General features: G+C 37.5%; 1 protein-coding gene across 3 annotated transcripts in view; it reads left to right on the top strand.

The window, feature by feature from the left end:
* The window catches only part of ANGPT1 (angiopoietin 1), a 249369-nt gene extending 244033 nt beyond the window's left edge, over positions 1–5336 (top strand). The window contains exon 9 of one of the 3 annotated variants that reach the window (XM_025395173.1): positions 2801–5336. In XM_025395173.1, coding sequence (XP_025250958.1) covers positions 2801–2961 — 161 coding nt within the window. In that variant the 3' untranslated portion in view covers positions 2962–5336. The remainder of the gene's footprint in view (positions 1–2800) is intronic. The other 2 variants (XM_025395176.1, XM_025395174.1) reach the window with 2 other exon arrangements.
* Positions 5337–16089: the final 10753 nt, after the last annotated feature.

The raw sequence follows: 16089 nt of genomic DNA, 5'->3' as shown, positions 1-16089 counted from the left end.
CAGGCTGGCTAAACTACAAATTGTTCCATAAACATTGAACTTCTCTCCAGGACTGCCTATTCCTCCACCTTCATTTCCTGCAAGTCATTTCTTGTTCGCTGTGCACGAGCTGCACTGATGTCCCTACACATCCCAAGCTGGCTTTCTTCCTCATTGCCTTTGCGGGTGCTGTACTCTGCTTATCAGGGTCTTTTCCCATCTTCCTGGGGCTGCCTCTCTGCTCTTTCAGGTCTCGTTAAATATCAGCTTCTTTCACGAGTGTGAAAACTCGAGTTATTCCCTTCAGAGCTCCTACTTATTTTCTTCATGACATTTTAAGTCATAATTTATATTAGGTTGGTGCAAAAGTAATTGCATTTTTTGTCAAGAACAGTCATGACAAAAACCATAATTAGTTTTGCACCAACCTAATAGTAATTTTTGTGCCTGCTTACATATATTCATCTGTTTCTCTCATTAGAAATGAGTTTCATGAAGGCAAGGACTACTTCTGTCTTGAGTACTGTGTAACAACATTTCACGATAATTATATATTGAATGGATACATAAAGAAAAAAATGGATACAATAAGGACAGGTGTTACATATTGGGGTATCTATCAAATATAGCATTTTAGTAAGCTAAACAACTTCAGACAACAAAGACTTCACAAGGAGAACCAATCAGAGAGTCAATCAGTTAACAAGCCAGCAGTGACCCACCGGTCATTTGGGAAGCAAACTTTGTTAGGTGTCCTACTAAGTACAGGAGATAGGCCAATATACAAACCATGGCTTTCCATTGTTTTTAGGATGATGAACAAAACACTGGGTGATGTGCTTCAGACCCTCTCAGCTTCAGGCGACTATCCCCCTCGTTGATTGTGACACAGCCATACTGGCCTTCTTTCAACGTCTCCGAAATGCCATTTTACTCATTGCAAACATTACCCCACTTTATTCATTCAAGAAGATACACAAGATGAATTTACCTCTCTCACAGGCTCTTACTGTTTCTTGTCTTTTTCCTAAGTTTTCCCAAAGTTTCCTGATGAACGCATCTTTCAGCCTATGCTCTTTATTGCCAGGCTGTTGTTGCAACAGACGTCCGTCTTTCTGTACTCCTCTGGGACTCTTGTGACTTTCTATAAACCAAATAAACAAAAACACACATTTTACCCTAATGCAACTTGGAAGAGAATTCTATGAATCGTCATCAGTCTCAACAATAGAGTTAGTGTGTTTGCTTGAGAGACCATGGTGCATATTTGAAAGACTATAAAAAGTTCATTAATGCAATGGAAAAGTGCCTCAAGAAGGTCACAAAAAAGGAGGAGAAAAGTTAAAACACAGAAGCAATCAAGTTGAATTTCATCTTAGAGTTTCATTTTAGTCCTTTAGAAAAAGTCTTTTGGGCAAATAAATTCACTAATATTAGAATGCTTTTTATAATATAAACAGCACATTTTTACCAGCTGTACTTATCAAAAATTAGGGGAATTAATCTTAAGAAAAACAAAGGTAGAATTTTACTTGCAGTTCCTCCTTTTTTGCCAAACAAGAACCTTTTTGTCCCTCGTGTTTTGACTACATTAACATTTATGTTGTTTGCATACAGTTGATAAAACTGCACGGAATATAGTGTCTTTCCAAATTCATCAAGACATACCTTGTGGTTCCGCAGTATGAACTGGTGATTAATGCAGCTTGTTACGCCTCTAGTGTGACTTTATAAACACAAGCCAGCTATATTCATCTTCTAAAGTTGAAAAATGAGAACTAGCTTTTCTCCACTTAACTTTTCTAAAGTTTCTGCAGGATGGTGCTCATGTTACAGTTAAACATCAGCTGTACAGCTTTCTCTTTCTTTAGCTATTAGTCCCTTAGGTATAAGTCTGTAATCTAAGAGAGGTCAACTGTATCCAAATAAAAAGTATGCCAGAATGTCTCTGGCATAAATCTCTCCCTAAAGATTCAGTAGTGTTACTTCAGGAGACAGGAAAAAACACTATGCTTTATCTAAAAATCTAAGAACTTAATTTATTTAAAAAATAAAACTGAGTTATCCAGTTATCCTTATAGAGAGCTATATAAGCACAGAATTTCCATGTTACTCATCAAATTGTTTTTCTTTTTACTAAGTTTGGAAAGCACTTAAATAACCATAGACAAAATATAGCTGTACAGGAACTGAATGGCTATTATTGCAGAACACTTTTTCTATTGTTATAAACTACAGAGAGGGCACAGTAATTAAAAGTCCTTTTGAGCATCATAGTCATCGCACAGTATCCAATTAATTTTAGAAGCAGCTTAGGGCCAATTATTGACAAACATATGCAGTAGATGGAGAATATCTTTCTATTTAGATCTCAGTTGCTTGTCTAAGTTTCTGAATTTCTTTACTAATAATTAATTGTTCTATTCCCAATAACAGTCTTAAGATGGAATGCCTCTTATGGGTATATACATTTTCCTTATTGCACTTGTCTTACATGTAAATCCATCTCTTATATAGATTGTATCTTGAAGCCCAGAGGCTTCCCATCATTGCAAGAGGAAGTGAGTCCCAGTGGAGTCACACTGAAAGCTGCTTTCCATGACAGCATTGCTGTCTCTGATGGGTCACACAAATCTTAAATCAGAAGTCATTTAAAACAGTTTCACTACTGGGAATGTATTTACTGATGCCTCCTAATTGCAAATAAGCATAACAAAAACAAGCAAGCTTCCCATCATTTAATGCCATTAATTTCCAAATATTCCATTTACTTATAATTGCTGCCTCTCCTTCTCTCTTCTATCATGAACTATTTTTTCAGGCTGGTGGTTTGATGCTTGTGGCCCCTCCAATTTAAACGGAATGTTCTATACTGCGGGACAAAACCATGGAAAACTGAATGGGATAAAGTGGCACTACTTCAAAGGGCCCAGTTACTCCTTACGTTCCACAACTATGATGATTCGACCTTTAGATTTTTGAAAGCACAATGTCAGAAGTGATTATAAAAACAACAAAGAAATCTGGAGAAGCTGCCAGGTGAGAAAGTGCTTGAAAACTTCAGAAGCAAACAAAATTGTCTCCCTTCCAGCAATAAGTGGTAGTTATGTGAAGTCACCAAGGTCCTTGACTGTGAATCTGGAGCCTTTTGAGTTCACAGGAGTCTCTACTTGGGGAAACAGTGTTCACGTGGCTCCACTATAGAAAACTCCATTGACTGTCGAGCTTTAAAAAGGGAAGAACCTGCTCAGCTTTGCTGTGCTTCAAACTACTACTGGACCTTATTTTGGAACTATGGTAGCCAGATGATAAATATGGTTAATTTCATGTAAAACAGGAAAAAAAAGAGTGAAAAAGAGAATATACAGGAAGAATAGAAACAAGCCTGCCATAATCCTTTGGAAAAGATGTATTACACCAGTGAAAAGGTGTTATATCTATGCAAACCTACTAACAAATTATACTGTTGCACAATTTTGATAAAAATTTAGAACAGCATTGTCCTCTGAGTTGGTTAAATGTTAATGGATTTCAGAAGCCTAATTCCAGTGTCATACTTACTGGCTGATTTCTTCTTACCCATCTTCAAATGAAAATTCCATTTTTGTAAGCCATAATGAATTGTAGTACATGGACAGTAACTGTGTAGTAGAAACAAACATACTCTGATTTTTGATACAGTTTTCAGAAAAAAAAAATGGACATAATCAAGTAGGGATGTATGTGGTAAAAACTTACCACCTCATACTATGGTTTCCATTTACTCTAAAAACTGATTGAATGATACATAAATATATTTATAGCCTGAGTAAAGCTAAAAGAATGTAAAATATATCATCAAGTTCTTAAAATAATATACATGCATTTAATATTTCCTTTGATATTATACAGGAAAGCAATATTTTGGAGTATATTAAGTTGAAGCAAGTACTCTGGAGAGGTTCATTTTACAGTATCTACTAGCATGTGTATACATACATGTAACTTCATTATTTTAAAAATGTTTTTAGAACTTCAATACTCACCCTGTTATGTCTTGTTAATTTAAATTTTGCTAATTAATGGAAACATACTTACCAGATTCACACTGTTCCAGTGTCTATAAAAGAAACACTTTGAAGTCTATGAAAAATAAAATAATTATAAATATCATTGTACATAGCATGTTTATATCTGCAATAAACCTAATAGCTAATTAATCTGGAATATGCAACATTGTCCTTAATTGATGCAAATAAACACAAGTGCTCAAAGAAATCTACTATATCCCTTAATGAAATACATCACTCTTCGTATTTGTCTCCTTCAGTCCATTCCCTTAGGCAATTTTAAATTTTTAAAAATTATTATCGGGGGGAAAAATTGGCAAAACTATTATATGTAAAGGAAATATATACAAAAAGAAAATTAATCATAGTCACCTAAGAGAAATTCTGACTGCTAGTTGCTATAAATAACTTAATGGGAATATTCCTATGGGATAATCTATTTTAAGTGAATTTTTGGGGTGCTTGAAGTTACTACAGTATTTTTTCGAGAAGTCTTCTCTGCCTCTAAGTGTCCGAGGTTATAACAGTAAACAGTTTTTGTTAAAACATGAGTCACTATGGGATGAGAAAATTGAAATAAAGCTATTAGGTCTCCTCTCTTACAAAAGAGACAGTTGTTGGCAAGGTAGCAATGCCAGCTTCAAACTTGGCGACTTGATCCACTATGCCTCAATGGTTTCCTCCATTTGCAAAAATAAAGCTATTCACATTGTCAAGAAAAATATGTTTTAAAGTCTACAATCAAGTCTTTTTTATATTTATGTGTCTGTATTCTACCCCTTTTTGCCTTACAAGTGATATTTGTAGGTATTATACCATTTTTCTATTCTTGGTGGCTCCTCCATAGCAGGCAAGCCTCTTCCTCTAAAAACCTTCTCGACTGTTTTCAATTAAGGGAAATAAAATGAGTATTTTGTCCTTTTGTGTTCCTACAGACACTTTTTAAAACCAGTTTTTGGATAAAGAATACTATTTCCAAACTCATATTACAAAAATAAAATAAAGTAATAAAAAAAAAGAAAGCATGATATTTACTATTTTGTTGTCTGGGTTTGAAAAATGAAATATTGTTTCCAATTATTTATAATAAAGCAGTGTAAAATGTTTTATGACTCCATTATGTGTATTATGTAATACCTACATGTTTATGGCAAGTTAACATATGTATTCTTTGCATTTAATTATTTCAGAATAGGGTAATTAGGTATTCGAATTTTGTCTTTAAAATTCATGTGGTTTCTTGCAAAGTTTTTCATATCAACACAATATTATTTGATTTAAATAAAATTGAAAGTAATATTTGTGCAACTTCATTTTATTTTTAATACATATTTTGTGAAATTTAAATTAGAGATTTATGAAGTTATAGAATCATTGACAAAAATCTACCAAATGAACTAAAGCCTCAATCTTAGAAAAACTTTCAGTCTTGGATGAATTAAGAAAGCTTAGTCTCATTAGAATGGTAGATCAAAGCAGTGGGTCTCAGGCCCATGTCCCTACAATATGATTGTCATGTCCTGCCAATTATTAAATGCCACATTATCGTGTGACAATGGACAATATATTCTGGGAACTCTGAATGTAGAATAAGAGGATGTGTGTTAAAAATTTGAGTTTGGTATACAGGAGGAAAAGGAAGGAGCATAAAGGAGATGCTACTTGTCCCTCTCACCTAACATGCCGCCAGCAGTCTTATCAGTCCTTGCAAGAAATTTCTCATCTGTGGGCTTGATTCTTCTCCTATTTCCACATTGATTCAAACCTTCCTTAATTTTCTTTCACCTAGATGATTGGAAAAGACACTCTTTCATCCTGCCTCTCTGTGCTATTATTCACCTCATAACCATAAAAGCTTATTCCTTCTAAAGCCAGACTTCTGAACATGGTTTTTCCCAGCTCAAAACACTTCAATGTTTCCTCACTACTCCATGAATTTAAAATAAACGGGTCAGGTTAATCTCAGCCTTCATTGCCAGACAACTTCATTCCACCTACTCAGTATTCCAATCAAAACAAGGAAGCCCCATGGTCGACTACTTGCAAAAATGATGTCTATTCTTCTCCTTTCTGTATTCATACCTTTTGCAATGCGAATTTGCAGCTTGTTTCATAAAGAGATAAACTCTATTTCCTTACTCCCCGAATGGCTAGCTTGGGCTTGCTGTAGCCAATAGAACATAACAGAAGTGATGACTCTGTGCCAGTTCTGAGTCCGGTCGGAAACATTCTACCTTTGGCATGAAAAAAAGCCCAGCGTAGCCTAATGGAGGATTAGAGACCACGTGGAGCAAAGCCTAGTCTACCAGCTGAGACCACCCTAGACCAGCCAGCCCATAGCTGACCCATGGATGATTCAAGATAAATAAGTGATCTCAACTGAGATAAACTGAACCTGGCTCACATCAGCAGAACTGCTCAGCTAACATGCATAATCATAAGAAACGATAATGGGTTGTTGTTTTAAACCACTGCATTTTTTTTTCAGAGTTTTGTTAAATATCATTATTGTAGCAATAGCTAACTGATACAGAATACAGTGCTGCAGCTGCCACCTTCCCTTCTGCCAGCCATGTGAGTTTTATGCATCCTGAACTTTCAGAACCACTGTGTCGATTGTCCCTTCTCTAACAACCTCTAACAACCCTCTGGGATGCATAAAAACATTAGTTGTTTCATGACCTCTTTTCTGATGCCGTCTATTAATTGTCACCCTCTCTATACTCACATACTTTCACAACTCAACATATTTTGCTTGAGTTTTATAAAAGGCTGCCTCTTACTTTTTTTTTTTTTTTTTAATTCCCCACAGTACCTACCAGAAACTTGTGATTCGTTGAATGGAATTGAATTGCTTTGAAAGACTAAGAAATCCCTTCTATCTATACAAAATTCAACTCTCAGATTTGACCACTGTGTTGAGACATTTATTTTCAGACTTTAAACTTAGGCCATTCTCCTCCAGAAAAAGATGTCTGAATTTATCATTTTAGTTAGCTCAGATGTCTACTTTATTATCAGCTTCGCTGGAACATACGTATTATATAAATTGAGGGAAACCTGCATGCTTCTTCTAAATTTAAACTTATGTAAATATATAAAATGTATTATTGAATGGTAATTACTCATTTATTCTTTACACATTTATTATTGTTGGGGGCAGGCGCAGTGGCTCACGCCTGTAATCCCAGCACTTTGGGAGGCCAAGGCGGGCGGATCATGAGGTTAGGAGTTCGAGACCAGCCTGGCCAAGATGGTGAAACCTTGGTTCTACTAAAGACACAAAAATTTAACTGGGCGTGGTGGCGGGTACCTGTAATCCCAGCTACTCAGGAGGCTGAAGCAGGAGAATCGCTTGAACCCAGGAGGCGTAGGTTGCAGTGAGCCGAGATTGCACCACTGCACTCCAACCTGGGCGACAGGGCGAGACTCTGTCTCAAACACACACACACACACACACACACACACGCATACACACACACAAATTTGGGCAGCTTATGATTTTCCTCACATATTTCTCTAACATATCGTCGTTGAAGTTAAGATAGTGAACATAATTAAAGGATTCCTGGGAAAAACTCAAAGAAGTCATTATATCGCCTGTATTCTTTCAAGAAAGCAAGTTAGAGTCATCTTCAAGGAGGAGTAAATGATAGATCATGGTTAAAATTTAATAACTCCCTTTTAACACAGGACAGTCTCTGACATGTGAACTGTCGTCAAATGTAAAAGGATATTTTATTTTATTTTGTTTTGGTGAAGAGGAGGCTGCATCCTGGTATCTTTTACAAACAAGATCCTATTCTATCTCCTTATGAAAGCAGTCTGCCTCCTGCCCATCCGTGCACTCTGTCTTGGCCCCTGGGGAGCCCATGTGCTGGTTGTGAAGGTGAAAGCTGGGAGGATACCACTATCACGCAGTTGTGCCACAGAATTACTGTGACTCCCTTACCTGAGTTTCTCTTACATTAACTAAATTTTAAAAATATAGATCTGCTTTCTAGATATGCTGTAAGGAACTGGAATCAACTAAAAAAGTATTAAACTTTGTAAGTTAAAAATGAATTTAAAAGAATATATTATAAGCAGATAATATTCAATCGTGTGGACTTTAATATAATGCATAAACATCAAATAATGGTGTGAAAGGTTAGAGTGAGAACATCATTAAGGCTCTAAATTAACTTAAATATTTCCATTAGGAGAAAGGCACAAACCATCATAATATTCATACTGAAATGCTGGATTATACTTACATAAGTCCTACCCTAGAGAAATAATTGTACAGGTTTAATGGTAGAATGTGCATTATATTTAACAGACAAATTAAACTAGTGTCCAGGTAAAGCATTAGGAAGGTACTTAAATATACAGAGATAATTAAGGCATATGGACATTCACAATAGTCAGAAAAACAAGAATAAATAAATAAGCAATACAAAAGTGTTTATGTTAATAAATTAATCTATGTTAAATCTACAAGAACACGGAGATGGGAGTGATTAAATCTGCTGAATTTTATGTTGTGTATAGTTGTAAATAACAAGTGTGTAAAAGATGAGAACTTCCATGCAATAGTAAGTTTTATATAGAGATGTTTTTAAAATTAAAAGGAACATATAGGTCTCCCTCAATTTGCACAAATTTTCATAGAAGATGGGATCTATGGCACTTTGGGAAGCTAAGGCTGTTGTGTCTCTTGAGTCCAGGAGTTTGAGACCAGACTGGGTAACATGGTGAAACCCCATCTCTACAAAAAATGCAAAAATTAGCCTGGCATGGTGGTGTGCACCTATAGGCCTAGCTGCTTCGGAGTCTGAGGGGGAAGGGTCACTGGATCCCAGGAGGTGAGGCTGAGAAGAGGAACTGAAGAGGCATACAGGTGTCAGAAAGCATGGAGTTGTGGGGAGCTCCACGTTTTTCAGTATAAATTGACTGTAATGTTTATTTGAGGGAAGAGCACTAGGAGAAGAGGCTGGATCTGGGGCCACATAACGAAGGACTTTAAGTCATGTTCCTAAGTTTAGACTTTCTCTTCTCATTAGAGAGAGACAGTTAAGAATTTTTCACTTTTTGGAATTAGAAGATAAGTTGGAAGGGGATAAGAATGGAGAAGTTTGGACCTGTGGGAAGCCTATTTATTATAGAAGCCAGCTAGGATGGGGACCTGATCCATACAGCAATGACAGTAAAAATGAACTGAAGAAGTTGGATTTTGAATGATATTAAGGAAAAATAATCTAAGGAACTTAACAATTGAATGGGAGGTGGGGGAAAATCAAAATCATTCCAGATTTTGGCTTGGTTAATTAAATTGGGGGGCAGTATAAATCACCTAAATAGGAAACACAGGTTCTGGGGAGTAGCTAATGAGCTAGGTTTTACATGTTGAGTTTTAGAAGTAGTGATTCAAGTTTGGTAGTTGGATATATGAGTCTGAACTCAAGCAGTGTTAAAGTATAAGACTGTGGTTAGATACACAAGAGGAAATCCAAAGAGGAATGGAGCCATAGGAGTCGGGTAAGTAAATTACATCAAGAATAAGTGAGGTAATTGTGAGCATGGCCATGAGACTGGGGAATTCTCCAAGTGGGAGATGAACCTAGAGCGATATGAATGAGAGTAGGCAGTCATACTTCCCTTTCTCATGGGAGGATGCTTCCACAACCGTAACCTTGAAATTTTTAAGTATTAAGGGAGTCATCCAAATTTTTAGAGTGCCCCTCAATTCAAATGCACCCCATATGTAGTGGTTGCATTGTGCCAGCTCCAAGCTAGTGGCCTACTTCCACACAGTTCCTTACTCTGCCATTTTTGGTATGCTTTCCACTGCCCCATGCTAATTTCCCTGAAATCTTTCTATTGCTCCAACCTCATTCCTTTCTGATTATACAGATCTACAATATATTTAGTCCTGTACCAGACTTCCATGCTGTCAAAAGTGCAAACTCATGATGATTTTCAGCATTACTCTTTCAGTAGAAAATATTTATTTGGCTTAAAATATTTTAAGGTGTTTTATTGCTTTCCAACATAACTTTATTTGTTCCAAGAAACATTTTATCAAAATATTCATTTCAAACTGTCGTAATCCTTTTGCATTGTTGCACTGAGCTTTCTGCTTAGTGTCTCATAAGGCAAAAATCATGGTGAGCAGCTGCATTCTCATCTGGAGCTCAGGGTCCTCTTCCAAGTTTATTGTTGGCAGAGTTAAGTTATTGGGGTTGTAGAACTGATGTCCCACGGTCTGCTGGATGTCAGATGGGAGGTCATATTCAGCACCTGGCTACTCTTAGGGCTGGTGATCTGAATGGGATTGACCTGAACATATGAGTGGGCCCTTTAAATATGGATCTAGAGGTCTGAGACAGGAGTTAAATCCAACACATTCATTGTCTTGGGGATTATACAGAGGAAGTACAATACGGAGTGGGAAGTCTTGGGGGCCATCGTAGAATTCTGCCTACCATAGATGGCAAACCAAAGGCATAATAATACTCTGCTTATAGGAAAAGAATCTAAGGTTTTGAAAATGATACATATGAAGAAACACATTGTTTATCTATCTATCCATCTATCTCCCTATTTATCTACCTATCTAACTACCTATTTATCAGAAGATCTAGCCCAGTGACCGAACACTGGTATTTATCCTGAAAAATTATTTTAACCTTTCTGAAATTGTTTCCTCAGTTACTAAACGTTGGTAACCTAGTTGCTTTCTCCTCCTTTTCTGTACCATTTTCAGAATGAAAATGAGATCAATTAAGTATCTATTTTGGGTGTAAATCTCATTTCACCAGTGCAGACAAGCAAAGAATATCACAATACTTTGTGGAGGTTTGTGTTTGTTTGTTCATTTGTTTGTTTTTGTTTGTTTGTTTTTTCCTGGAGTCTTGCTCTGTCACCCCAGGCTGGAGTTTAGTGGTACGATCTCAGCTCACTGCAACCTCTGCCTCCAAAGTTCAAGCGAGTCTTCTGCCTCAGCCTCCTGAGTAACTGGGACTACAGGCGCACGCCACCACACCTGGCTCATTTTTGTATTTTTAGTAGAGACAGTTTTCACCATATTGGCCAGGATGATCTCGATCTCCTGACCTCGTTATCTACCCCATTCAGCCTCCCAAAGTGCTGGGATTACAGGCGTGAGCCACTCCGCTTGGTCTATGTGTTTTGAATCAACTTCATTTTGCCTACAAACTCCCCATTAAGCCAGCAAGGAAATCACTTCAGTCATTTTGCAACCTCCCCACTCTAGCACAGTGTAAAGGACCCAGAGGCAAATGGACAGCCTAGGTCTTGGAGACACATCTCCAGTCATCATTCCACATCCTTGATCCCTGAGACACACATTGTTCTTCTCCCATTGCTTCCTTCAGTCCATCCAACCCTGAAGAGGCCAAGCCACACTTTGGGCAGGAAACCACAGAGTCTTTTTCCCCAACACCCATTTTGCCTGCACTTTTAGGAATGATCTACAAATAAGGTATGGGTTTCTGCTATTTGAAAAACTCCAGGACTTCTTTTCCTCTCTCAGTCTCCAGGCATCCCTACATTTAAGTCTGGGGAGGTCCCTCTCTTTCTCTCTCCTTGCGTTTCCCCTGGGCCTGGCTGCCCCCTGGAAGGGTGCAATGCCTAGAACAATGCCACAAGTGCAGGGTTGCCCAAGATAATCGCTCTTGAAAGGAAGCTTATTTCATAGGCCCTTGAAATATAAGAAAAAAAGAGTAAGGAGCAGTGTCTCAAAGGCCCCACCCACCTTAAGCCCTGGGTTCATGGCAGCCTCCCCGGTGCCCTACTTAAGAGCAGGTCTGTTCAGAGGCACACCCTGTTGGATCACTCTCCAGGAAACCTAGCATAATTCCAATGGCCTTAGGTTCTTGAACACAATATCTAATAATGAAAAATTATTGAAATCAATTTCTACTTTTCTTTTCACAAAAATATCCCTAAGCAAAGAGCTTGACTTTTTCTTGAATGAGGAAAATACAGGTAGAAAAATATACATTAATATGTTAAAAATTATTCTGCCACACAAAATGTTTAGAACTAAATAATTAATTTTGGGGTGGGTGTTATGCCTGTATTAGGCCCATTTGAACAGCTAGGCGTCACTCAGTTCCTGAGCCAATTCTTGATAATCCAAGACCATACTTGAAACCAGGGGATCTGAAGTTAACCTTACAGATCTCAGTGTGGTGGCTTATCAGTCTGGGTTGAGGACCTTGATATTCATATGCCCACCAACCCTAAAGGTCTCTAATTTCTATTGTTTATGCCAGTTGAAAAACATGGGTTTCAGACAAGATTGTCTGATTTCCACTATTTTTTTCCCTGAAGCTGAGACCCTGGACTGAATCACAGATTATTTGTCTAGGGCCTTGGTAGCACATCTAAGTCATGCCAGCTACTTCTTCCAAAAGCTTGGATCATGCCTTCATGCACCCATACACACTGGCTAAGATGCTGCTTCTTACAGAATGGACACTTACAACCTCTTAGAAATGTCATGACCAGCTTCCAACCTGAGACTTATATACAGAGCTCCACCATCAGACTGGATCCTTTGCATGATGATGATGATACTGCTGATGATGATGATTGTGAAAATAAAACAATCATAACAATTGTAGTAGTTAGCATTGACCTTGAACCCTGATACTATTATTAGCAAGACTACTACTAATGGTAGCTAGCATACATTTAGTATTACTATAAGCCATTTCATCCTATGACACCATCATGTGTGCATTGTTAGTATACCCTTTATATATAGGAGAAAACTGAAGGACAGAGAAGGTAAAGAACTGCCCAAGGAGATGCAGCCACAAAGTGGTGCTGGGAGTTAAACTCAGCAGTGTAACCCAAAGTTGCACTGCCCATTTTTATAGCCACTAGCCACATATGGCTATTGAGCACTTGAGATGCAGTTCATCCAGATTGAGATGTATTGTAATGGAAAATGCACACCAGATTAAGAAGTCTGACCATATTTTGAAAATGATGTCAAATATCCCATTAATAATTTTATATTGATTACATATTGAAATATCCATTTCTGGAATGTATTGGGCTAAATAAAATATGTTACTAAAATCAATTTTACCCATTTCTTCTCACACTTTTTGATGTAGAGACTAGAGTACTTTAAATTACACATATGGCATGCAATCTACCTCTATTGTGCAGAAATAGCTGTCCAGAGAGCACACTTACAGATACATATCCTAACAGCATCAGTGATCATACTAAATGCGCTAGGCATCCTACAATTGACCCTTAAACAACATGGATTTGAACTGTGCAGGTCCACCCACAGGCTGACTTTCTTCTGCCTCTGCCACCCCTAAGACGGCAAGACCAAACCCTTCTCCTCCTTGTCCTACTCCTCAGCCTATGTAACATAAAGACGACAAAGATAAAGCCCTTCATGAAGATATGCTTCCACATAATGAATAGTAAATGTATTTCTCTTTCTTCTGACTTTCCTAATAACGTTTTCTTTTCTCTAGATTTCTTTACTGTAAAACTGGAGTATATTATACATATAGCACACAGAACATGTGTTAATCGACTGTGTTATCTATAAGGCTTCTGGTCAGTAGGCTATTAGTAATTAGCTTTTAGGGGAGTCAAAGTTCTGTGTGGATTTTTGCCACACAAGGGGTCATTGTCCCTGCATTGTTCAACATCAACTGTAGTTCATTTAGGCTCTAAATAACCCTAAAAAGAAAGTATTAGCACTTCCGTTTTACCAATGAAGCAATCCAGATGCAGTCCATTAAGGCACTTATCAATGACCACACAGTGAATAAACTTTGGTCTCATGATCCCTGATCCAGTGTGCTTCACTCTGAAGTCATGTAAAATTCTTATAATCTATAACCAGGCTATAGGGATTCTGTAATTCTTTTAATATTTTATGCTTTCCAGCATTCCAAGCTAGCCTTAATAAAGCTGTTAAGTCTTCCAGAGGAATAGCTTTACAAGAACAGTTTTAAAATATTCTTATCAACTTAACATATTGTATCAATTCACACTGGATTATAATCCCCTTACTCCTTTCTTCTTTCTGTGAAGAAACTTCTGGTTCAATCCCTAAAACACATACCTTCCTTTAGCAATTCTTGAAAAACAAATTAAAATACCTTTCTTATATTAATTTTATGTGTAAATGTTATTAAATATGAACATCAGCCTATAATCTTTCTGTACTGAATATTCACTAAAGATGGAAAGAAATTTCATATAACCTTATATAACAGAAATTGGGAAAAAGAATAATAATTTTTGACTACATAAGCCTTTATTACATATAACATAAAATGACTGCATTTTATAATTTTAGGAAGTTCTACTATTCTGCAAGGCCATACTTTTACCTTACATCTTTCACCGTTTGAAATGACTTCAAATGATGCTCCATTTCTATCTGTTCTTTGCCTGTAGGAGTGTGTCCATTAGAAGGATGGCTCTGGGATGCTGGAGGGCTGAGAACTGGCCAGAAATGTATTTCAGCAACAATTATTCTAAATATGATCCTCAAACATAAATGTCTCCCCTCCAACCCAAGTCCTATATACTTGCACATTTGGGTCCCACTGTCTGGAATGCTTTACATTTTATACCCTGTGTCCAAGGCTGTTGGGAATCTTTATAAAATCATTTAAGACTTTGCTGAAACATCCCTTCTTCTATTATCCTTTCCCCAGTTCCCAGTAACCTCAACAGGATGCCCATGAGTCTATGATACTTTAAAATCCTTATTGGAGTACCCAGTACAGGATCTGTTTATGATTTGTGACTTTCTTTCTCAGTAGAACATGAGCTCCTGAGAGCAGGAACTTTCTTTTTAATTTATTGTCATATTCTTTAAATTTAGTGTAAAACCCAACCTTGTCGAACATTGTACAGCAAATATTTGTTGAATCTCATCATTTCCTCTCTCTCCCTTGCACTCTGTATTCCAGTCCTGTTGAACTTTCATTTCGTCCTGTTGATTTGATTCTTTCTCGTCCCTATGCCTTGTGTATTATGTATGTGTATATGATATTTATATTATCATGTGATATTACAGGCAGTACTGCCTGCAGTACTCCATGTACCCGCTCCTTCTTTCAGCCAGCCAACTCCTCATTCTTTATTCTTCTTCTGAAAGGTTTTCCTGACTTTTGAGGGAAATAGATGTTCCTTCTCTATGTCCTCACTACTCCTTGCACTATCCCCAACATCATACTCTGTGCACCCTTCTGGAAACAAGAAACCTGAAGGCAGAGGCCAGGTCAGGTTTGTTTACCACTGTATCCCCTGTACCTGGGACACTGTGTGACATGAAGTGGTTGTTCAATAAATATTTCTTGAATAAATAGTTGAATAAATTTTATTCAAACACAGGCTTGTCATTTTTACACCCCATTTTGCACTTCCATCTGTGTTTGGTATACCATTTAGAAATACTTGGAAAGATAATATAGTATAAGGGAACTTTAGGTTCCAAATATAACATAATTAGAAATGTTTTCCTAGGGAGTTTATTTTACAGTGACAGGAGCCGGTACCTGTCAATGTGGAGAAGCCTGTATGGATGCACAGGCAGAGTAAAGCTTGGAAACAGCGACCATGCTGATGTAGCTTCTCGTCTTGTGTTTCCCTTGATATTGATTAGTGGTATCACCATCATACTCAGCTACCCAAACCAGAACCTGAGAGTTAGGTACAATTCTCCTTTCTCTACCTCCTGATCCACCTTCACAGCAAATCACCAGATCCTCCTGATTTTACCCCTTGAACGATTCTCAAACACACCCCTTCCTCTCCTATCCAGGTCCTCATAATCTGCTACCTGCACAGTTGCAATATCCCCTAACTGTTCTCAAGGCTCTAGCTTTGTTCTTCTCAACCTGATCTTCCCATTGCTACAAAGGCGAGCATTTAGAATTGGAATATGGCACTCCTCTTCTTAAATCATTTCAGTGGGTGGTTCCTTGTCACCTTGAGCATTAAATCCATTCTCTCAGCATGGCAAAACAAGGACCTCCACCATCTGGTCCCTACCAACCCA

This window comes from Theropithecus gelada, chromosome 8 (genome assembly GCF_003255815.1).
Source record: "Theropithecus gelada isolate Dixy chromosome 8, Tgel_1.0, whole genome shotgun sequence".
In the NCBI taxonomy this organism is placed as follows: Eukaryota; Metazoa; Chordata; class Mammalia; order Primates; family Cercopithecidae; genus Theropithecus; species Theropithecus gelada.
Note: the sequence above shows the minus strand (reverse complement) of the source record. Positions and strands in the feature narration are given on the sequence as shown.